Genomic DNA, 17698 nt, shown 5'->3' with positions numbered 1-17698 from the left:
TTTTGATAATGTAAGAGCTTTTAGATGTTGTGCATTTAAAGGGTAATTCACCAGACCCTTACGCTGCGGTTAGTATTGATGTGGAAATGGCATTGATAAGGTAAGTTGGATTTTCCTTCGACAAGTATTGATAAGTCAATTGTGAATCTCGTATATATTAAAACTTTTTAATGCATTAACTGGACTACCGTAACAGCCTCTATCTTAATCTGCCTGCCTCCACTCTCCGCCCTCTGCAACTCATCCAGAACAGAACTGCGAGACTTGTCCTTGGCCTCAAGCCCAGGGACCGTATCTCTCCAGGACTGAAATCTCTACACTGGCTCCCAGTGGCTGCGAGGATTAAGTTCAAAACCCTCTGCATTGTCCACAAGGCCTTCTGGGGCCTGGGGCCTAAATCCCTTCAACTCTCTCTTCCTAAATATCTTCCTTCCCGAGCCCTTCGCTCATCCGTCTCCAACTCCCTCAGGGTCAGCCGCTTCTCGAAGCAACGAGCTGGGGGTAGATCTCTCTCCGCGGCAGGGGCCTCCCTCTGGAACAGCCTTCCTGCCTCCCTGAAACTTGAGGAGAACCATCTCCGGTTCCGGAAGCTCCTCAAAACCTTCCTCTTTGCTTCTGCTTTCTCTCTCCCTCTCCCCTGCTAAATTCTTCACTGAAACTGCTCTGAATCTGCAACTGGGCCACTCTCACCGTCCTCGGTCCTGGGCCCAGCCACTCTCCACTTGCACTGCCTCCCTGGCAACACCTGCACTGCGGGACTGTCTCTGTATCCCTACAGCCCCCCTTCACAGCACTTGTGTGCACTTACCTTGCACTTGCCACCAGCTGGCCCTATTTATTTATTTATTTTTTATTCTACTTACTTTGTACTGCACTTCCCCCCCTCCCACTCCCCTTTCTCTTTCTTCCTTCCACCTACCCCTGCACTTGCACGATCTGAATGACACCTGGCCTAGTAGGATCGTTGTCTGTCTTCCCCTTGTTCCCCCCTCCCTGCCGCGTCGCGCCTTGAAACACTTGTGTATAGGTGCTTTACAAATGCTATATCATATCATATCATATTATATAGAGATGCTGAGGCAAGGATCTTGGTGAACGGTTGCTTATCGGAGTGTTTCCTATTTATCGTGGTACTCGGAAGGGTTGTCCTTATCCCCTCTTTTTTAAAAACTTTTTATTGAGCCCCAGGCTATCTCTATTGGAGGAAATGTTTGTATTAATGGTGTGTCGATGGTGACTGCATTTCCAAAGTCCTACGTTACGTGATGACCTAGTTTTACTTTTTGATCCAGAACCATCGTTTAAGGAGTTAGTATGAACTCTGCGGGCATTTGGCCGTGTGTCCAATTGCAAAATTAATGTTTCCAAGACGTTGATTTTCCCTATATCATGTGTGTGTCATAGAGATCTCCTGGGTGTTGACCAGAATGTATGGCAAAATGTATGGGTGGAACATGGATTTAAATGTCAGGGTATACATATCTCTAGGCAAGTAATGCCCTGTTGGCTTAGAATATCCACACTAAACACGCAGAAATAGCTATATTGTGTTTGAAATGGAGTAGGCTATATCTGACGTTGTTGGGGAAAAATCAATGTTAAGATGACTCTGCTTCCAAAGCTGCTTTATATTTTTAGTATGCTCCCACTTCCTTTAATGGAAAACTTAACTTGCAACATTGATAACTTTTTTGCAACATTTTGTGGGCAGAAGGGGGCAGATCCAGGTTCCCTAGAAATGTACTTATGAAGCTGGTGCGCCTGGGAGGATTTAGCTTTCCGAATATTGCTTCATACCACAGAGCCTTCACCCTTCGCACATTACACTTTTGGTTGAGGGAATATGCTACTTGCCCAATTTGGGTCTGCATAGAGAAATCCTCTATTTATCCAATTCCTCTGGATTGCCTCCTTAGTATGGACACAAAATTAGCTATTGATAAGACTCCTCCATTTGTTAGGCATGTCCTCAAAGATTGGAAAAAATGTTGAGACCTCATGGGTAAAATAAATACCTTCTGAGCTTGGAATCTTCTATCCGGCGGAACACAGCGATTCAAATTAATAATCATCCCATATCTTGGCCCTCCTGGCAGTCTTTGGGTATCTGAAAAATTGGGCACATTTTTGGTGGGACTTCCATGCTCAGTTTTGAGTTCTTGAGATTTAAATATAAGCTGCGACTGTCGGAAGTACGCTGTTATCGTGTACTTTGAGAGATCAAATTATTATTTGCGCCGTTGTATTTTTCTGTACATTGTGTCCCCCCTATATTGCATTTGTCTACGAGTGAACCTCTTTTGGTTTCTACCTTGTACAAGTTCCTTGCACCAAAGGATGTTAATATGGCATATGAATGTGGTAGGGAGAGTTCAGATCTGGGTTTTGATCTCTCGGATGGTGAGTGGAATTGCATTTGTGCAGAACCCTTGATGATATAAAATTGATTTTTGATTTGAGATTTACTAAACAGCGGGTCATACATTGTATTTATTGGTCTCCTTGGAAGATGAAACGCTGTAAACATATACAAGTTGATATTTGCTGGAATTGTAAATCAGATGTTGGAACGGTTTTGCATATGTTTTGGTCATGCCCGAAAATTACTTTGATAGGCAGTGATTCATCGGCTAGACCGTGTGCTGGATTTTCCGCTCCCTCGTACTCAATTAATGTGTGTGCTTGGTTTGTTTCCTATGGATCTTCGGGGGTCTGCTGATTTACTCTTTTGGGTACATGTGGCATTGATGGTTGCAAAGAAACCCATTTTAAAATGTTGGAAGAGTGATGCTAGACCTTCTATTGATGACTGGTTACATCATGACCATTCTTTTCTTTCAAGTAGGGAGAAAGTAACGTATCCGAGGTCAAGAAAAATTGTTAAATACTTTGCCATATGGGATGTTTTCAATGATCTATATTCGTGAATTATTTTTTCTCTTTTCTTTCTCCCTCTCACTTCCCCTTCTTTATGGGTACTTTTTTTTCCTTCCACATCTCTTGTACTGTAGACATCTGCAACAAAAATGTTTAACAACGAGAAGGGGAGGAGAAAATAAAAGAAAAAGAATCAAATGGGGGGGGGAGAAATAAGCATCTGTATTGATATTGCTGTAATTGTATTATCATATTAATTCTTTATTTGGATTTTTTAGTGTATTGTTTCTCTTTGAAAATTTAAGAGATTAAAAAAAGGCGGCAATAAGGCCAAAGAACAAGGAAAAAATCACATGGGAAGGCCATCTTAAAGTGCTAGCCACTTTTAGTAGCCATTTGCGATATATGCAAAAGTACACGAGTAAAATAACACAAACAGTAAAAATATCACTGCTTGCCACCAGCTTTGTCTTGGGCACATATGAAAAGTAACCAAAAAGCCATTGTATACTAAGTTATAAAGATACAAAATATCCTATATCAAAAGGGCCATGGAACTGGCTGGCTGACACGTTTGGACGATCCCACCAGAAATAACAGTCAACACCAAACACCCAAAAAATGAATTCAGCACCCAAATCGTCAAAAAAGATCTGGTCATGGCATCGTGGAACACCAGAGGTTTTAATCACCTGACCCGCCTAAGTGACATACATTTAGGGAGTTTTGACATCTTATGTCTTCAAGAAACTTGGCTAAGTGACCTACCATCACTGGATGGATTTACAATCGACCTATCCACAGCCAGCAGATCCCTGATGGGGAGACCATTGTCAGGCCTCCTAACGGCTATTCGCTCAGGATCTGGGATCACGCCTAAATCCAAAATTATTGAAGCTTATGGTATGTTAGGCACCCTCAACACTTCAAAGCAATACAACCCCCTGCAGGATTCATGGCTTACTTCAGACTTGCCGATCTTAAACCTATATTGGAATCCGGAGAGAACAACAATAAATAGTTTTTGCAGTGAGGTGGCGGAAGTCATCGATATCATCAATGTAGACTTTGCTACTGATAACATCATAATCTGCGGCGACCTAAATGCAAAATGCAAAATACATACAATAAGTGAAAAATCAGTTTCGAGTGGCTCCTTAGCAGAAGAGGTCAGGCTTGGTCTAACTTGATGAAATCAAGAAATCTGTACAACGCAGCCGTAATAAAAGACTCTGATCCCTTGATTCCAACCTGGGTTAGAGACGCATCTTCGGCGACATTGGATTATATATTTATAACCAAAGGCCTGATCCCATGGATTTTGTCCTTCGAAGTAGTGAAAACACAGGAAAGCAACCATAATTTGCTTCAACTAACATGGGGAGCACAAACACCTGAAAGGCCAACATACACTTTTCAAACTGGACTCAAACAAGCAGCAGTCACGACTACGCCTTAAGGCCAAAAACATCAGAGCCGTAAAGGAAAGGTTGAGTACAGACTTCGACCCTACAACTAATAGCCTAGCCACCTCCAGACCTGACTACACTCCACTACTGGTTCCATGCAAGGTGCCTTTTGCAGGAACAAAGGGCAAGAAACCCACACATAAACACATCTATGATCGATTGGTGGTGACGAACAGACGGAAAGTAAGAAATCTAAACATTTTTGCAATCAGACACCAGACACCTGAGGCATGGTTGGAATTCCAAAAAGAAGCCAATCAGTACAAATCATGGATAAAACATCACGTGGCGAGCCTTTACCAGCATGACGCCGAAGCCATACAGCTGCATGGCTTCGGCGTCATGCTTACTTCATACTGCATGGCTTCGGCATCTCTTACTTCAAGACATACAGGGGATTTCTTGAATCTACTAAAAACCACCACTTGGGCAAAGGCCACCCCTATTATAAATGCGGTCTCAGAACAAAACTGGGTGTCCTTTTTTGGGACCCTTTTTCAACATTCACACTCATCTGTACTTAAAGTCCAGAACTGTAACAATAGTTGGATTCCACTAACAGATGTAGACGAGATCTTAAGAATAATAACTCACCTGAAAACTTCAAGAGCCCCTGGCCCTGACGGGCGAACTAACATCGACATCAAAAAACAGAATGGGCCGCTGTTATTGGGGAAATCTTCAGACTCTGCTATAAAGCCAGACAGATCCCGACGTCCTGGACAGAAGCTATACTGGTCCCAATCTTCAAAAAAGGGGCTAGAGAAAACCCGACTAACTACAGACCAATAGCACTGTTGGACATTGTGGGAAAAATGTTCGCGACCATGCTATCACATCTCCAGATGTGGACAAGCGCCTCACCCGCAGTTGACATCTTTCAGACGGGTTTTCTAAAGGGCGCTGGGACAGCAATAAATCTAATACTAAACATCATCAAAGCAAGGGTAAAATCTGGCGCCCCTAAAACCCACCTAGCAATGGTTGATTTATCTAAGTTTGACATGGTGGATCGCGAGAAACTCTGGGAAAAATTAAGATCTTGGGAATGTCCGCCCCATTACTAGATCCAATCATGGCATTACATACCCACACATCTGTGTGTGTTCGTCTGAGTCAGCAAGGCCTCCTGTCCGACAAAATCCTAACAGAACGTGGAGTAAAGCAGGGCTGCCCCCTGGCACCAGCACTGTTTATCGCCTTTATAGGAGATTTTCAGTATACTGAGGATAAAATCCGCTCATTTCCACCAAGAGTGGGAGTGTCAAAAGTTTCCAGGTTATGGTATGCTGACGATCTGATCCTGATGGATCAGACAAAAATTGGTCTGCAACGACAACTAGTAAACCTCGCTGTGTACATGAAAGAAAATAACCTTGAAATCAATACTCGGAAAACCAAAATCCTACTCTTCACTAAAGCATCACGGGACCCAAAAGTGACACCGGATTAGTTCCTGGAAGACAACAAATTGGAAGTGGTGAAAAACTATAAATATCTTGGGGTATGGATAGATAACTCCCCGAACGACAATTCTACCACAAGAGCCCTATGGGACAAAGCTAGACATCTGACAGCCCAACTAAAAGCTGTTGACAAAAAATTCGGGAAGTTTTCCTGGACACCTGCTCTTCGCTTCTACAAGGCCAAGATAGTTCCTGCCGTGACCTACGGAATGAGCGCAAACCTAACTCTTCCAGAAGAAATATGGCAAAAATTAGAAGGTTTCGTGTGGAAGTCGGCGCTTGGCCTTCCAAAGTCCGTCCCAATGGTGGCGATTCGAAGGGACCTCCGTCTCGGGTCGCTTCTATCTACAGTGGAACAGGGGGCGCTACAACTATTCAGAAAAACACTTATGCCAGATGGTCTCCCCATTTTCAAAGTGGTAGCAGAGGAAATCCAGAAAGGAGGGTGTAAACCCCTAACTAATTGGGCTAATAAACGGAAGAAAAAACTGGAAGAAATAGCCTGTATGGAAGATCTGTTGGTCTCAAACCCCGGGAGAGTGAAAAATAAATTGCTGCAGCAAGATTGGATATTGACAAATGACAAAATTCTTTCATATAAACTTCTGAAAGATCTTCCGCCAGGTCTGAACAAACTTAACACTCCATTGAAATACTGTGAAAATTCCCAGAAAAAAATCTGAGAAGAACTTTCATGAGAGCCAGCCTAAATACTCTACATACAAGAGAAATTCTGGCCATCAGATCGGAATCAGCTACAGCATCATGTCGTCTGTGCAAGAACATTGACCAGGTCGAAACAGTGAGGCATCTCTTGACATCTTGCCCTGCATTGGATACTGAACGAGAGACATACTTAACACCGTTATTATCCTACCCATCGGCCTTAAATGAGGAGTCGGGCTGGTTTCGGCTCATTGCGGGAGACTCAGCTCGATGGGCGAGGTCCGCAGCCAAACTCCTAGACATTGCTCTGATACTTGCGAATTTGGTGTCCACCCCTACATCTCTAGATGGACAATGATTAGTTGGACAAAAAATAGTGGGGCTATGGAACACCAAATGAATTTAATTGAAAGAAAGTGAAAGCGGTGTTTTAAGTTTGCTCATCAGAAACAGTTGAAAGAAAAACACAAAACATTTCCTTTTTTTTGTTGTAAAAATCTTTTATTGATTAAATGCAAATTAAAAAAAAAAATCCTATCTGCACTTCACTGTAAAGTGATGTCCGCAATTTTTAAAATAAGAATTCATACAGGCATAGCCTCGCAATACGGACAGTGTTGGGGACTAGTCAGTTTACCCAGACATGGCAATGGAAACAGGCTTTACTTGCCTTCAAAAAGTCAGAACCGCGGTCAAAACGAGCAAACAGAATGGGGTCTCACAGAAATCTATGTAGTGAAAGGTGCAAAAAGAAAATGTTTTCTAATACTATGTAACATCCCCCTTTAGAACTTGGAAATCTGATGGTGTGGCCCTTCTATATTGTGTTGTGCTATATGGGAGTAGGTTGGTGTGGGGGATAAAAGGCTCCCTTCCTTTCTTATATTCTTTGGCTGAGTGTTAAATATTACTTGGCATATATATGGGCATGTCATTCTGGGAAGTGTGGAGAAACTCTGGGAAATCCCCTGTATACTACACACAGGAATCTCCTAACTGAGTGGCGGATCCTCCTGGTGCCCATGGCCTCTTTGGCTAGGCTACTAAAGGTGGACTGTTGCATGCTACTTTATCATACTACGTTTTAAGCTAAACATTAAGTTATTGAAGAAAGCATGCATAAGTGTTTAAGATGTAAATATACAATATACTTTAAATCCATTTTCTTTCTTAGACAAGGGGATAGTGAAATAATAACGGATTACACACGGACAATGTACTTTTTTTTTAACCATTTCTTTTGTGATCTGCTCCTTATGAACTTAGCCATGCTTAAGCCTGAAATGAGTTAGAGCATTCATTTGTTTCGGCAAACGGCAATATATAATTCGTGAATTATGATCTCTGAAACAAACTACATTTATAAGACTGTAAAGACACTACTTGGAATCCTAGCATATGTACAATTAATACCGGGCAATATTTTAACACCATGTTTTTGTTGTCTTAGTTTGTGCAGAATCAAAGTGATCCAGGGAATATAGAGCTTACAGTAAATATACTTACGATGGGATATTGGCCAACCTACACTCCCATGGAAATCCACTTGACGCCAGAGGTGAGCGTTTACTTTTTGCATTGTGCTAGCGTTTATTCGTTAAAAAGAATAATTGGTTTATAATTTTGTTTAATTAATCCTGAGATGAACTTTAGATACAAATATTTCAATGAAACATGCCATGTTGAAAATTTCAGAGCAATTTATGAAATGTTGATGTCAAAAGGTTCTAAATGGCCATAAATATCAGGCTACACCTTAGTTGACTCTCTTTCCTCATCATGGGCAATCTCTACGCAAGTTTCAAAAAGACAAATTTTTTATATTTCATGTAGAATTTTTCACATACTCTAGTCTCTGGCCATTTTTATTTACTACCCTATCTTACCAACCGTTGTATTATTCACCAATCCTAATGAATCAATGTCATAGAAAAATTGACACCACAGTCTCCAACATTTATTTTCCGTGCTGAAGGGGTCGTGGGGGCCCCGCCCAACTGTTAATGCTTTGATATCAAATTGTATTTGTTGTTTTTAAGAACATTTATGGCTTTTTCGGCCAGCGAAAGTTTTGATAGATAGAAAAATATTTCAGTCTCCCCCCCACCCCCCCCCCCCCATTAAATTGAACACCCATCTTCAACACCAGGCCATTTCACCTTTAATGCTGTCATTGAGTTATACATAACTCATGAAGAGGCATCATTAACTTAAAATGTAAATCTTCAATAGGGCGTAAGAGGAAACCAGGAATAAAAGGACAGTTTCATGCAAGAGGTCAGTAGGAGGAAACACCTTTTTTTTGCATTTAAGAAGGGCGGAATTCAACACAAACAATAGGGAGAAATAAACCCTGAAATTTGGGCAGTTTTATTGAGGTGAAATTAACAAAAAAGAAAAGGCCCGATATACAAACCTCTACTTGATGTGACTTAAGTAGGACATCAATGATATAGAAACTATTATAAGAGGTTTAAAATGTTCAGGTGCAGCATGCCCGGACGGGCTGACTAACATTGTTTCAAAGAAAACCCTGCTGCATGGACTTAGATTGTATGGCTATTTCCAAAGTATAACAGCAAATAATAAGATACCGAAATCCTGGCAGACATCTTTGCTGATTCCAGTCAACAAGGCAGGAGGGAGAGGAAATCCGAACAACTGTAGACTCCTTGCCTTGTTGGGCGTGACCAGTAAGGTATTTGCTATTCTCTTATTGAAAGAACTATGCGGATGGGCAATTAGTGACACTTGTTAGGTGTCTGCCAGACAGGGTTTAGGAAGCACTGCTCTACCATACACAACATACTGATCCTGGAGGCATTAACCACGTGTGCTAAAATAGGCAACAGCCCTGCTCTATACTTGGGTTTAATAGATTTTAGCAGGGCCTTCTATGGAATTAATAGAGCTGGGCACCGAGAAGTGCCCAGGAAGTGCCTGTTTGGCCTGGAGCTGTCCTCGCTGACCTAGCACTCTCCACGTGGACTGATTTGCTCCTACGGTGTGTTTATTTCAAAATACGGCAACTCAAACTAACCTGGACTTGCTGAATATATAAATGTACATCTACGGTGACTAATTCACCTTTATTTTGTATTTCTCACCATTTAGGGTGAAGCCCCAGCCACTGGTCCCGCACCACAGCCGAGAAGTTCCCAGGAAGTGCCTGTTTGGTTGTTCGGCTGTGGTGGCTGGGTGGGTTGGTTCTGTGGGCTCTTCTAGTTTCTTACTTGAAATCTTGCTAGTGCAATGATTTTCTGTTCGATGGTGCTGATCTGCCATCTCATACTGCGGTAAGAACTTAGATACAGTAGTTTTCTGGTGTATAAGTGTCTTGCCATGAGTAGTTGTCCTCCCCATTGATCACATTCATTTTTGCTGCCCTTTGTGAGTATCGCTGGAGTGCTTTGAGTTTTGTGTATAAAGGAGTATTTGTAATTGCTGCGTTCTTTTTCTTTGTAAAATGCATGAATCATTTTGTAACTGTCCAAAGGGGCACTTGGAAGTGAAGGCGTTCTGCTGTATATTAACACCACGCTTCAGTGTGCAAATTGCTATCTGTGGTTACGTCTCGATACTTAGCAAACCGAGTTCTTTGGCTCTCGCTGCATGTTGTGGGTATTGCAGTTACCTGCCAATGGTTGCGAAGTAGTCTAGAACTCTCGTACTAATACTCTTCTCTTTTGATCTACCTGGCTTTTTACTGCCGCAATATGCATGGATTATATGTGCAATCTTTATCATTTCCAATTTGGTTAAGCAGTATAAATTGATGGTATTGGATACAATACCATTACTTGACAGAGCTACTGTATTCAACCTTAACTATTGTGGGGGTCACTAGCTGCTGTCTTTCTGTTTGGGCTTGTTGCAACTATGGTCAGAAAAAGCCACTTTGCAGGGCTGCCTTGTTTCTCACGAACACGTATCCATTTCGAAAACAAAATTGTTCCAAAACCCATATTTCCATATTACAGCAACTATATACAGTGCTTTGCCTAGAAGTCTCTTTAAACTTATAACTCACAGAAAATAAACAATAAAAAAAGTTTACACTGTTGGGGTGTACAATTATGATGTTTGGGGGGGCTTAGAAGTGGAAGATGCCTCTCTGAGACATCAGTAACAAACTCTACAGTCAGGAATAATTCCTCTCCTTCACTGGGCTCCCTCAGCGAAATATCAGCAACTGAACAACTTTTCAAAAAGAATCACTCCATATGCTCCCCAATGGTTCACCTCAGCCTAATAAACAAATTGGTGGCAGTATTCCATCTCAAATCTGTCAAGACTTTCCCCCAACTCACGTTCGTGCTGAAGTCCATCATCAAGTGTGAGTCATTATCCTATTCTTTACATGAGGTGTATTACCTGGATACATCAACATATCAGGGGCAAATTAAATTGCTTGGTAAACCCTCTACCACTTACCTGATGTCTAACTCTGTTGAATGTTTCAATAATTCCGTTTCTGACGGTTCCATGCTTGCTCCTGGCATCATGGCAGAGTTGGGTAAACGGGACAGACTCTCACTTGGCCCCTCCACACCGTCACTTTTTCTCCCAAGTTCTATAAATGAAATTTGTCTATACAATAACACAAATCCTGACTCTAATTTATTGGTCAACCCTTTGTCACCTGTTGATTCTATCACAAAGGATTCTCATATACCTATGGCTACTTCTCCATCTCCTTCGTCAAGCAACGTAATACATGATTCGAAAGTGCTAGCTCTTGACCATGAGGAGCACCAACAAATCTCCAATAAGGAGTTTATATTACATCCCAGAGGTGTTTCAAGCATCAACCTATTTCAAGATCCTAACACCCCGAACATGTATTAATTTCCAGTGGACTCGTGTTTTGAATCTTCTAGACAAAGGTCACGAGGCTACCCATTATGAGATCTGTGATATTAAGATTTCTTTGTCAGTTATTCTTTTCAAAAGATGAATAAGCTGGAAGGCTTTATCTTTGCTCAAGAAACCTTTTATGCTGTCTAAATACACAGCGAATCCTGATATTAAACAGGTACAGTCTGTTTCTCGCACATGTCAAATAGTTGATGTAGATAGTTGCAATAAGTCCACGCAAACTAAAGACGTAAACTCCATGTCTGCTTCTAAAAACATGTCATGTGCGACTGCAATTGGTCAATCCAACCAAGTGTGTGATGATACTGTTGTTGTTGACACTAAAGACCTAATGCAAAATGCCAACAGTAAATTAGCAACAATTATTGAAGTCGAGACTCGCATAAAAGCCCTGTAGGTGTTTAACTGCTTAAAACACAGCCATTGCTACTTGTCTTCTCAAATTTAATGTGCAGCGATAGAACCAGGATGTGAGGATCTGAATAGTCCCTCAGCATTGACAGACTTGATAGAAAAATCTGACAAGACCCCAGATCAGAAATCGCCCAAGACATCGACACTAGCACAACTTCCACCAAACCCATGGCTCTCCTCAAAGGTCTAAAATCGAACCTTTACACAAGTTAAAAAAAGAAGACTCTACACAAACAATTCTACTGCTGCTATAGCACAAGCCCTAGAGGATTTGAATAGTTTCAAATCAATCGACTCAGTTCAGGTTCCTTTACTTCTCTTGAATAAGACCAGAAGCATTAGACAAACACAACTGTCTAACTTCTTCCCTGTCATAGGTAAAAAAAAAAAAAAGTTGTGGCTCTCTACTCTCTGAAATATCGCCAGGAAAAAGTAATACAAAGTCCACTGCTGCAATTGACCTCTTACCCCAGTCAAATGAACCCCCTTAAATTGAAAATAGTTCAATTGCTAAGGCAAGTTCCAGCCCACTTGCAATAGACTCAAAAGTGGTAGCTCAAATAAGGACCAGATTAGTTTGGAAACCAGCGCAGCAAACGTTAAAGGACCCTCTGATATCACTCCCCAGACCTCAAATCTTCTTGGATCGGTGAGCGATCCACACATTTATGGTACAACTAGAATAAATCTATCATTCATTCTTCACTCTTTCAATCACATTCCCTCTTTAAGAATCTTAAACTGACGATATCGACTGGGTGACTTTATCGATTAGAAACAACAATCGTATGATTTGTCACTGCTCCATCATTGTGAAACTAATCTGGGAACACAGGGCAGATCTCACACATTTGGGACTCCCTCTTGAATTCTTTAAATCCAAGGAAGAAGCTCACTTGTTTATAGAGACAGATGTTACGCTCACCTGGCTCCCACAGGGGCGTCGGTCGGACCCGGACAGCTGCGGTCTCCACCCACGTGATGCATAGTGCAGCGATGACTGACTGGATCTGCCCTCCTAATCTTGTCTGCTTAACCCGTAGAAATATTCTCCTGCAAGTGGAGAGATGGATTTAGCCACTTGTGGATTCAAGTGATGGCACCCCCACAGTCCTCCCCAACTAATCACCTCCGAAATGCCCTCACAGCAATATCACCTTATATTCTTGAAAGATTAGCTCTCCATCCTGCGTGGATTTGCAGGGGTGCGTCGATTCCAGTTACTTCACTGGTTTGAAGGCTCGGGAGCTTTCCGGAGAGTATTGACTCTGAGGTTCCTGGTGAGGACCAGTAAGTATTAAGTTCATAGAGTTCAATATGTCCGATGTTCACTCTTGTTCCTCCCTTCCTTTCTTGTCTTGCAGCTGGCTCGTGAAAAGATGCTCTTGTGGCAGCTGGTGGCGCTCAGGTAAGAGTCTGTATTACCCGGCGCTGTCCGGTAAATGTTGCACGAGGAAAACGTGTTTTTTGTCTCTCTTTACAGATGCGGCATGTGAAAATATGGAGAGTCACAAAAGGATGCCTCCGGTGGTAAATCAGGTAAGTCTATGGTGGTAAGAATTATATTTGTTGGTTCCCTCGGCTCACCTTGTGGTTTTCTTTTGTCTCCTAGGTGCCGAAGTTCAGCGAAGAAATGATGGAGGCAGCGCCGACCCGAAGGATGCTGTGAAGACTGGTGAGTATGGCGCGGCGCTGCAGCTGGAGGTGCAGCGTGTGCAGAAATTATGTTCTTTACCGGTCCGGAGACGAGATGGATCCAGAATCAGGTGTGGAATAGAAATAAGTTAGTTTTCTAACCTTGTCCCTTTCTTTCCTCTTTGTTTTAGGAGCTCCGGATTCGAGGCGGGCGTGACAGAAGACTGGATGCAGGCTGCAGGCACGGTGAGTGTTACACTGCTGGATGCAGAATAACGCGAAGCGTGTGTTGCTGGTCGGGTGTGGTTTAAATAGCCTCAAAAGTAGTCCCAGGTAAGAAGTCCCTAGAACCACACCCAAGTAAAAAAAATAGTCCCTGTAGAAAAATAGTCCCTTTCAGGCTTCATGTTGGATTAGTCATTTGCAGCATGGTCTGCCTGAGGTAAGTAATGACTATGAGCCTGGTACCTTAGGCGCCAGGAATGATTCCTACTATGAGCCTGGCGCCTAAGGCGCCAGGACTGAACCCAGATAGCCCCTAGCCGGGGCTGCTGAGGTTGTACTAAATGTCTAGATGCCTGCTCCCGGGGCTGATGGACTTGGTCCGGATGCCTGGGGGTAGGCATCATGACAACAGATGAGAATGTGATGTAATCAAGGCTGGCAAAGGTGTAACGCCTAACAATGACAACTCAAATCCGCTGAATGTTGAAATGATGACCCAGTTCTCTTCCTTGGCTAATGTAGTTAAGGATTGGTCCTGGCTAGAACCTTTAATGCAAAAAATGTTGTCAATCTAACATGCCAATATCCAATCGTAGCCCTAAAGTTATAAGATTCAAATCTTGGAATTCATGTGGAAATGAGAACTTGTATTACTAGTTTAATTCACTCCCAAAGTGTAACAAACTGACAATAATTCAGATTCAAGAACTTCCATTTGAATGGTTAAATGGCTTATACTGCATCAGCCAACTCGGGTCCTTTGGGCAGACAATTTGGAGGTTTACCAGTTCTTGTTGATAATAACATGACAGCCAATTCCAAGATGATTTCATCTTCTGAAGATCTGTTGGCCATAGAACTGACCACACAGGGGAAGTACACATCTCCTTTCTGATTATATATTTATATTGTAATCCAGCAAAGAGGTCTCTAGACATGTTTTTTAGAAATCTAGATAGGATCTTAGAAGTTGCTTTTCTACGTAATCCCCATTATGAGGTGGTCATAGGTGGCGATTTCTACTCTACCTGCATTAAATCGCAAAATGATAAGCACCCTAAAACAGTGAAGAATTGTGAATCCACCTCTATGCTTAGAGGGAAAATATGAGTGACGGATCTCTTGTACTGGGATATACAAATTGCAGAGATGGGTAACAAATTAATTTTACTTGGAAGAGAGGCTCTAATTCATATATAGATTACTTTTGTGTATCAACAAATGTATTCAGTTGTTATCCTGTGACGAGTAACCCTGGTCTAGGTGACCACATGATCATTAATCTGAATTTAGAATTTAACACACATGAAATTGTACCTGTCCTTATGCTTCTAGAATTTGAGCGGCCTGCCCTGTCTCTTCGTTGGAATACAAAACTATGGCGACAGTTTACATCTATGGTTAGAAAAGAAACTGAGGGAAGGGGATCCAACAAGCGGAGGAACACAATAATGTTATTACCAAATTTATGCACAGCAATATTGATAAAAATCATACGACAAATGATCAACGGCATGTTCATACATATAACACAGTTGTTACAAATTTAAAACACAAGAAAAACAAAGATCTGAGCGGTCTTATCGCTTTGGCACTAACTACTGCACAATATACAAGCTCCAAAAAACAGATCAATCAGACTTACAAGAATAATATCAAACAAATCAAATTCATGTTACACATTGCTGATAATCAAAAAATGATTCAACACTTGTGCAAGCAGAATACCAAATCTATTTGGACTCTTATGAGGAATGTGACAAACTCACCATCTGGGACAATGAATTCCTCTAATCTGCCAGAGGTTTGGGAAAAACATCTTACTGAAACGTATCAAATTCCACTTCCCTATAATGAAGTTCAAAATCTAAATGTTGACACCTCAATAATAGGGGACTGTAAATGGTCCCTGGAGGATGTCCAGTGGGCTATTTTGGGATCCCAACCTGCATGCTTAAATCTGATTTCTATTTTTGGGCCTCTATTCTAAAAGTTAAATATGAACTTATTTTAAATCCAAGCAAATTCCAGAATCTTGGCTTCTTTCAATAATTATACCCATCTTTAAAAAGGGTAATCCATGAAATCCTTCTAACTACAGGCCAATTGCCCTGATGGATGCTTCTTCAAAAGTATTCTCTATTTTGATCCTTAATGACCGTAAAAGATATAGTCAAAACCATGACACCACCTCGCGATTCCAGATATGATTTTGGAAAAATATGGGTACAGCTCTTAATGCCACTATCTTATCAAATATCCTTGAGTCAACTAAGAAATCAGGCTCTGGTGCAGTGTGCATGGCATCCCTCGATATGACTTCAGCCTTTGACTGTGTCATTCGTAATTATCTTTGGGACAAAATGGTAAAGTTTGGCATTCCAACACATATCATTCTCAGCATTTCTATGCTACATCATAACACTTGCTATAGGGTACGAATTAACGAAGATGGCACACTAACCAATGCTATCCCTTCATTCACAGGAGTAAAACAAGGTTGCAACTTGGCTTCAACACTTTTCAATCTTTACTTGAGTTATCTCAACGATATCTGGCAACACGATAACATCTTTTGGGTTAGACTAGGGAAATTACGCTTCCATTGGATGACATATTCGCAGATGACTTAATTTTCTTCGATAAAACGCCTTATGGACTGCAGAACAAAATTCAAATCTTTTCAACCTATGCTCACAAATGTGATCTTCATCCAAATGCTAGTAAATCAAAGTTTGTCATCTACGCTGGTAGAAAAAAAGTCAGCGCTTGGAAATGGTCTTTGGAAGGTAAAACAATGGAACACACATTACAATTACGGTATTTAGGATATCATCTCTGTGATACTTCATTGATAACGATGTGGAAGAACTCTTAACCAAAAACTAAGACCACTAATTTCACAGATGAAATTGATCTTTAAAAAAATACTGTACATTTTCTGTTATGCCAGCAATAGACTTCTATGTCCTAAAGGTCGAATGGGTCCTACTATATGGTCTTGATATGTGTTTGGTGGACATGGACAAAATCTTGTGTCAAGTTTGGAAACAAACTCTGGGTCTAGCCAACTCATTGCCCAATTCCATTTACAGACATGAATTAGAACTTAATTCACTTTCTTCAAATTACCATTGGAGAACGTTGAACAACTACTAAAAAATGGCCAATCAACCTTGAAATTCCCTGTTTATCTATCCCAGATGCTCATCCTGCATCCCTAAAACAGTTTTGTACCAAAATGCAAATCATGTTGAACAAACTAGATGTTGACAATCGGGATCTCACAAAATGTCCTATTAAAAAAAAAAAAAAAAGTTATAGTCATGATTGGGCATGCACTATTGAGGCTCTCAGTAAATATAATGCATACAAGGAATATGCTTGTTTCATTAAAAAGTGAACACTACGATCTTCTTATTTGCTTTGCTTTCCTTGTGAAAAGACTTGTTACTTGTACATTTAGATTTAAACTCCATCAATTTCACACTGATGACCGAATGAAATATTGGAATTCTAAAGGGGTTTTGAAACCACCTAGTACTTGTCGATTTTGTTTGTGTCATGATCAACTTGAAACATTTTGTTATTGTGTGACCCTACTTCGAATCTGTAAGAATGCAAGCTTTTGGAAAACACGCAATAGGTGAAACTTAGTTTTTCAAGGAATTTCCATTGACTCTGTGTAACGCTCACCTGATTCTCGCAGAGGCGCCGGTCTTGACTGGGCGACTACCGTATCTTCAAAGGTGATGTGTAGCACCCGGTTGGCTCTTTGGGCTGGACCTCTGTGCACTGTATGCCTGACGTGTAGAGTAAGATGTCTGCAGATAGAAAATATGGGGTTAAGGGGTTAATGAACTGGGGTTATTGGGGTGTCCCTATCTCTTTCCTCTTCTCCTCTCCTGTAGACCCCCAAAGGTTAACGCTCTCACCTTAGGTAAGTGAATGCCGAGCTCTCCCATCTGCCTCGGGGCAGGGTGCTGTAACCAGTTTCTTCACTGGATAGGTAGCGCAGGCCTCTTGACTTCAGAGGACTGCTGTCCGTCGTTTACTGCACGAACGGTA

The 17698-nt window shown here is 41.4% G+C and overlaps 1 protein-coding gene across 1 annotated transcript in view; it reads left to right on the top strand.

Moving 5' to 3' along the window:
- Window positions 1-17698, top strand: part of CUL4A (cullin 4A) — a 2221838-nt gene that overhangs the window by 1697136 nt on the left and 507004 nt on the right. Inside the window, exon 15 of the mRNA XM_069637151.1 lies at window positions 7929-8036. Coding sequence (XP_069493252.1) covers window positions 7929-8036 — 108 coding nt within the window. The remainder of the gene's footprint in view (window positions 1-7928; window positions 8037-17698) is intronic.

Source organism: Ambystoma mexicanum, chromosome 7p, assembly GCF_040938575.1.
Source record: "Ambystoma mexicanum isolate Mex_15411 chromosome 7p, UKY_AmexF1_1, whole genome shotgun sequence".
In the NCBI taxonomy this organism is placed as follows: domain Eukaryota; kingdom Metazoa; phylum Chordata; class Amphibia; order Caudata; family Ambystomatidae; genus Ambystoma; species Ambystoma mexicanum.
Note: the sequence above shows the minus strand (reverse complement) of the source record. Positions and strands in the feature narration are given on the sequence as shown.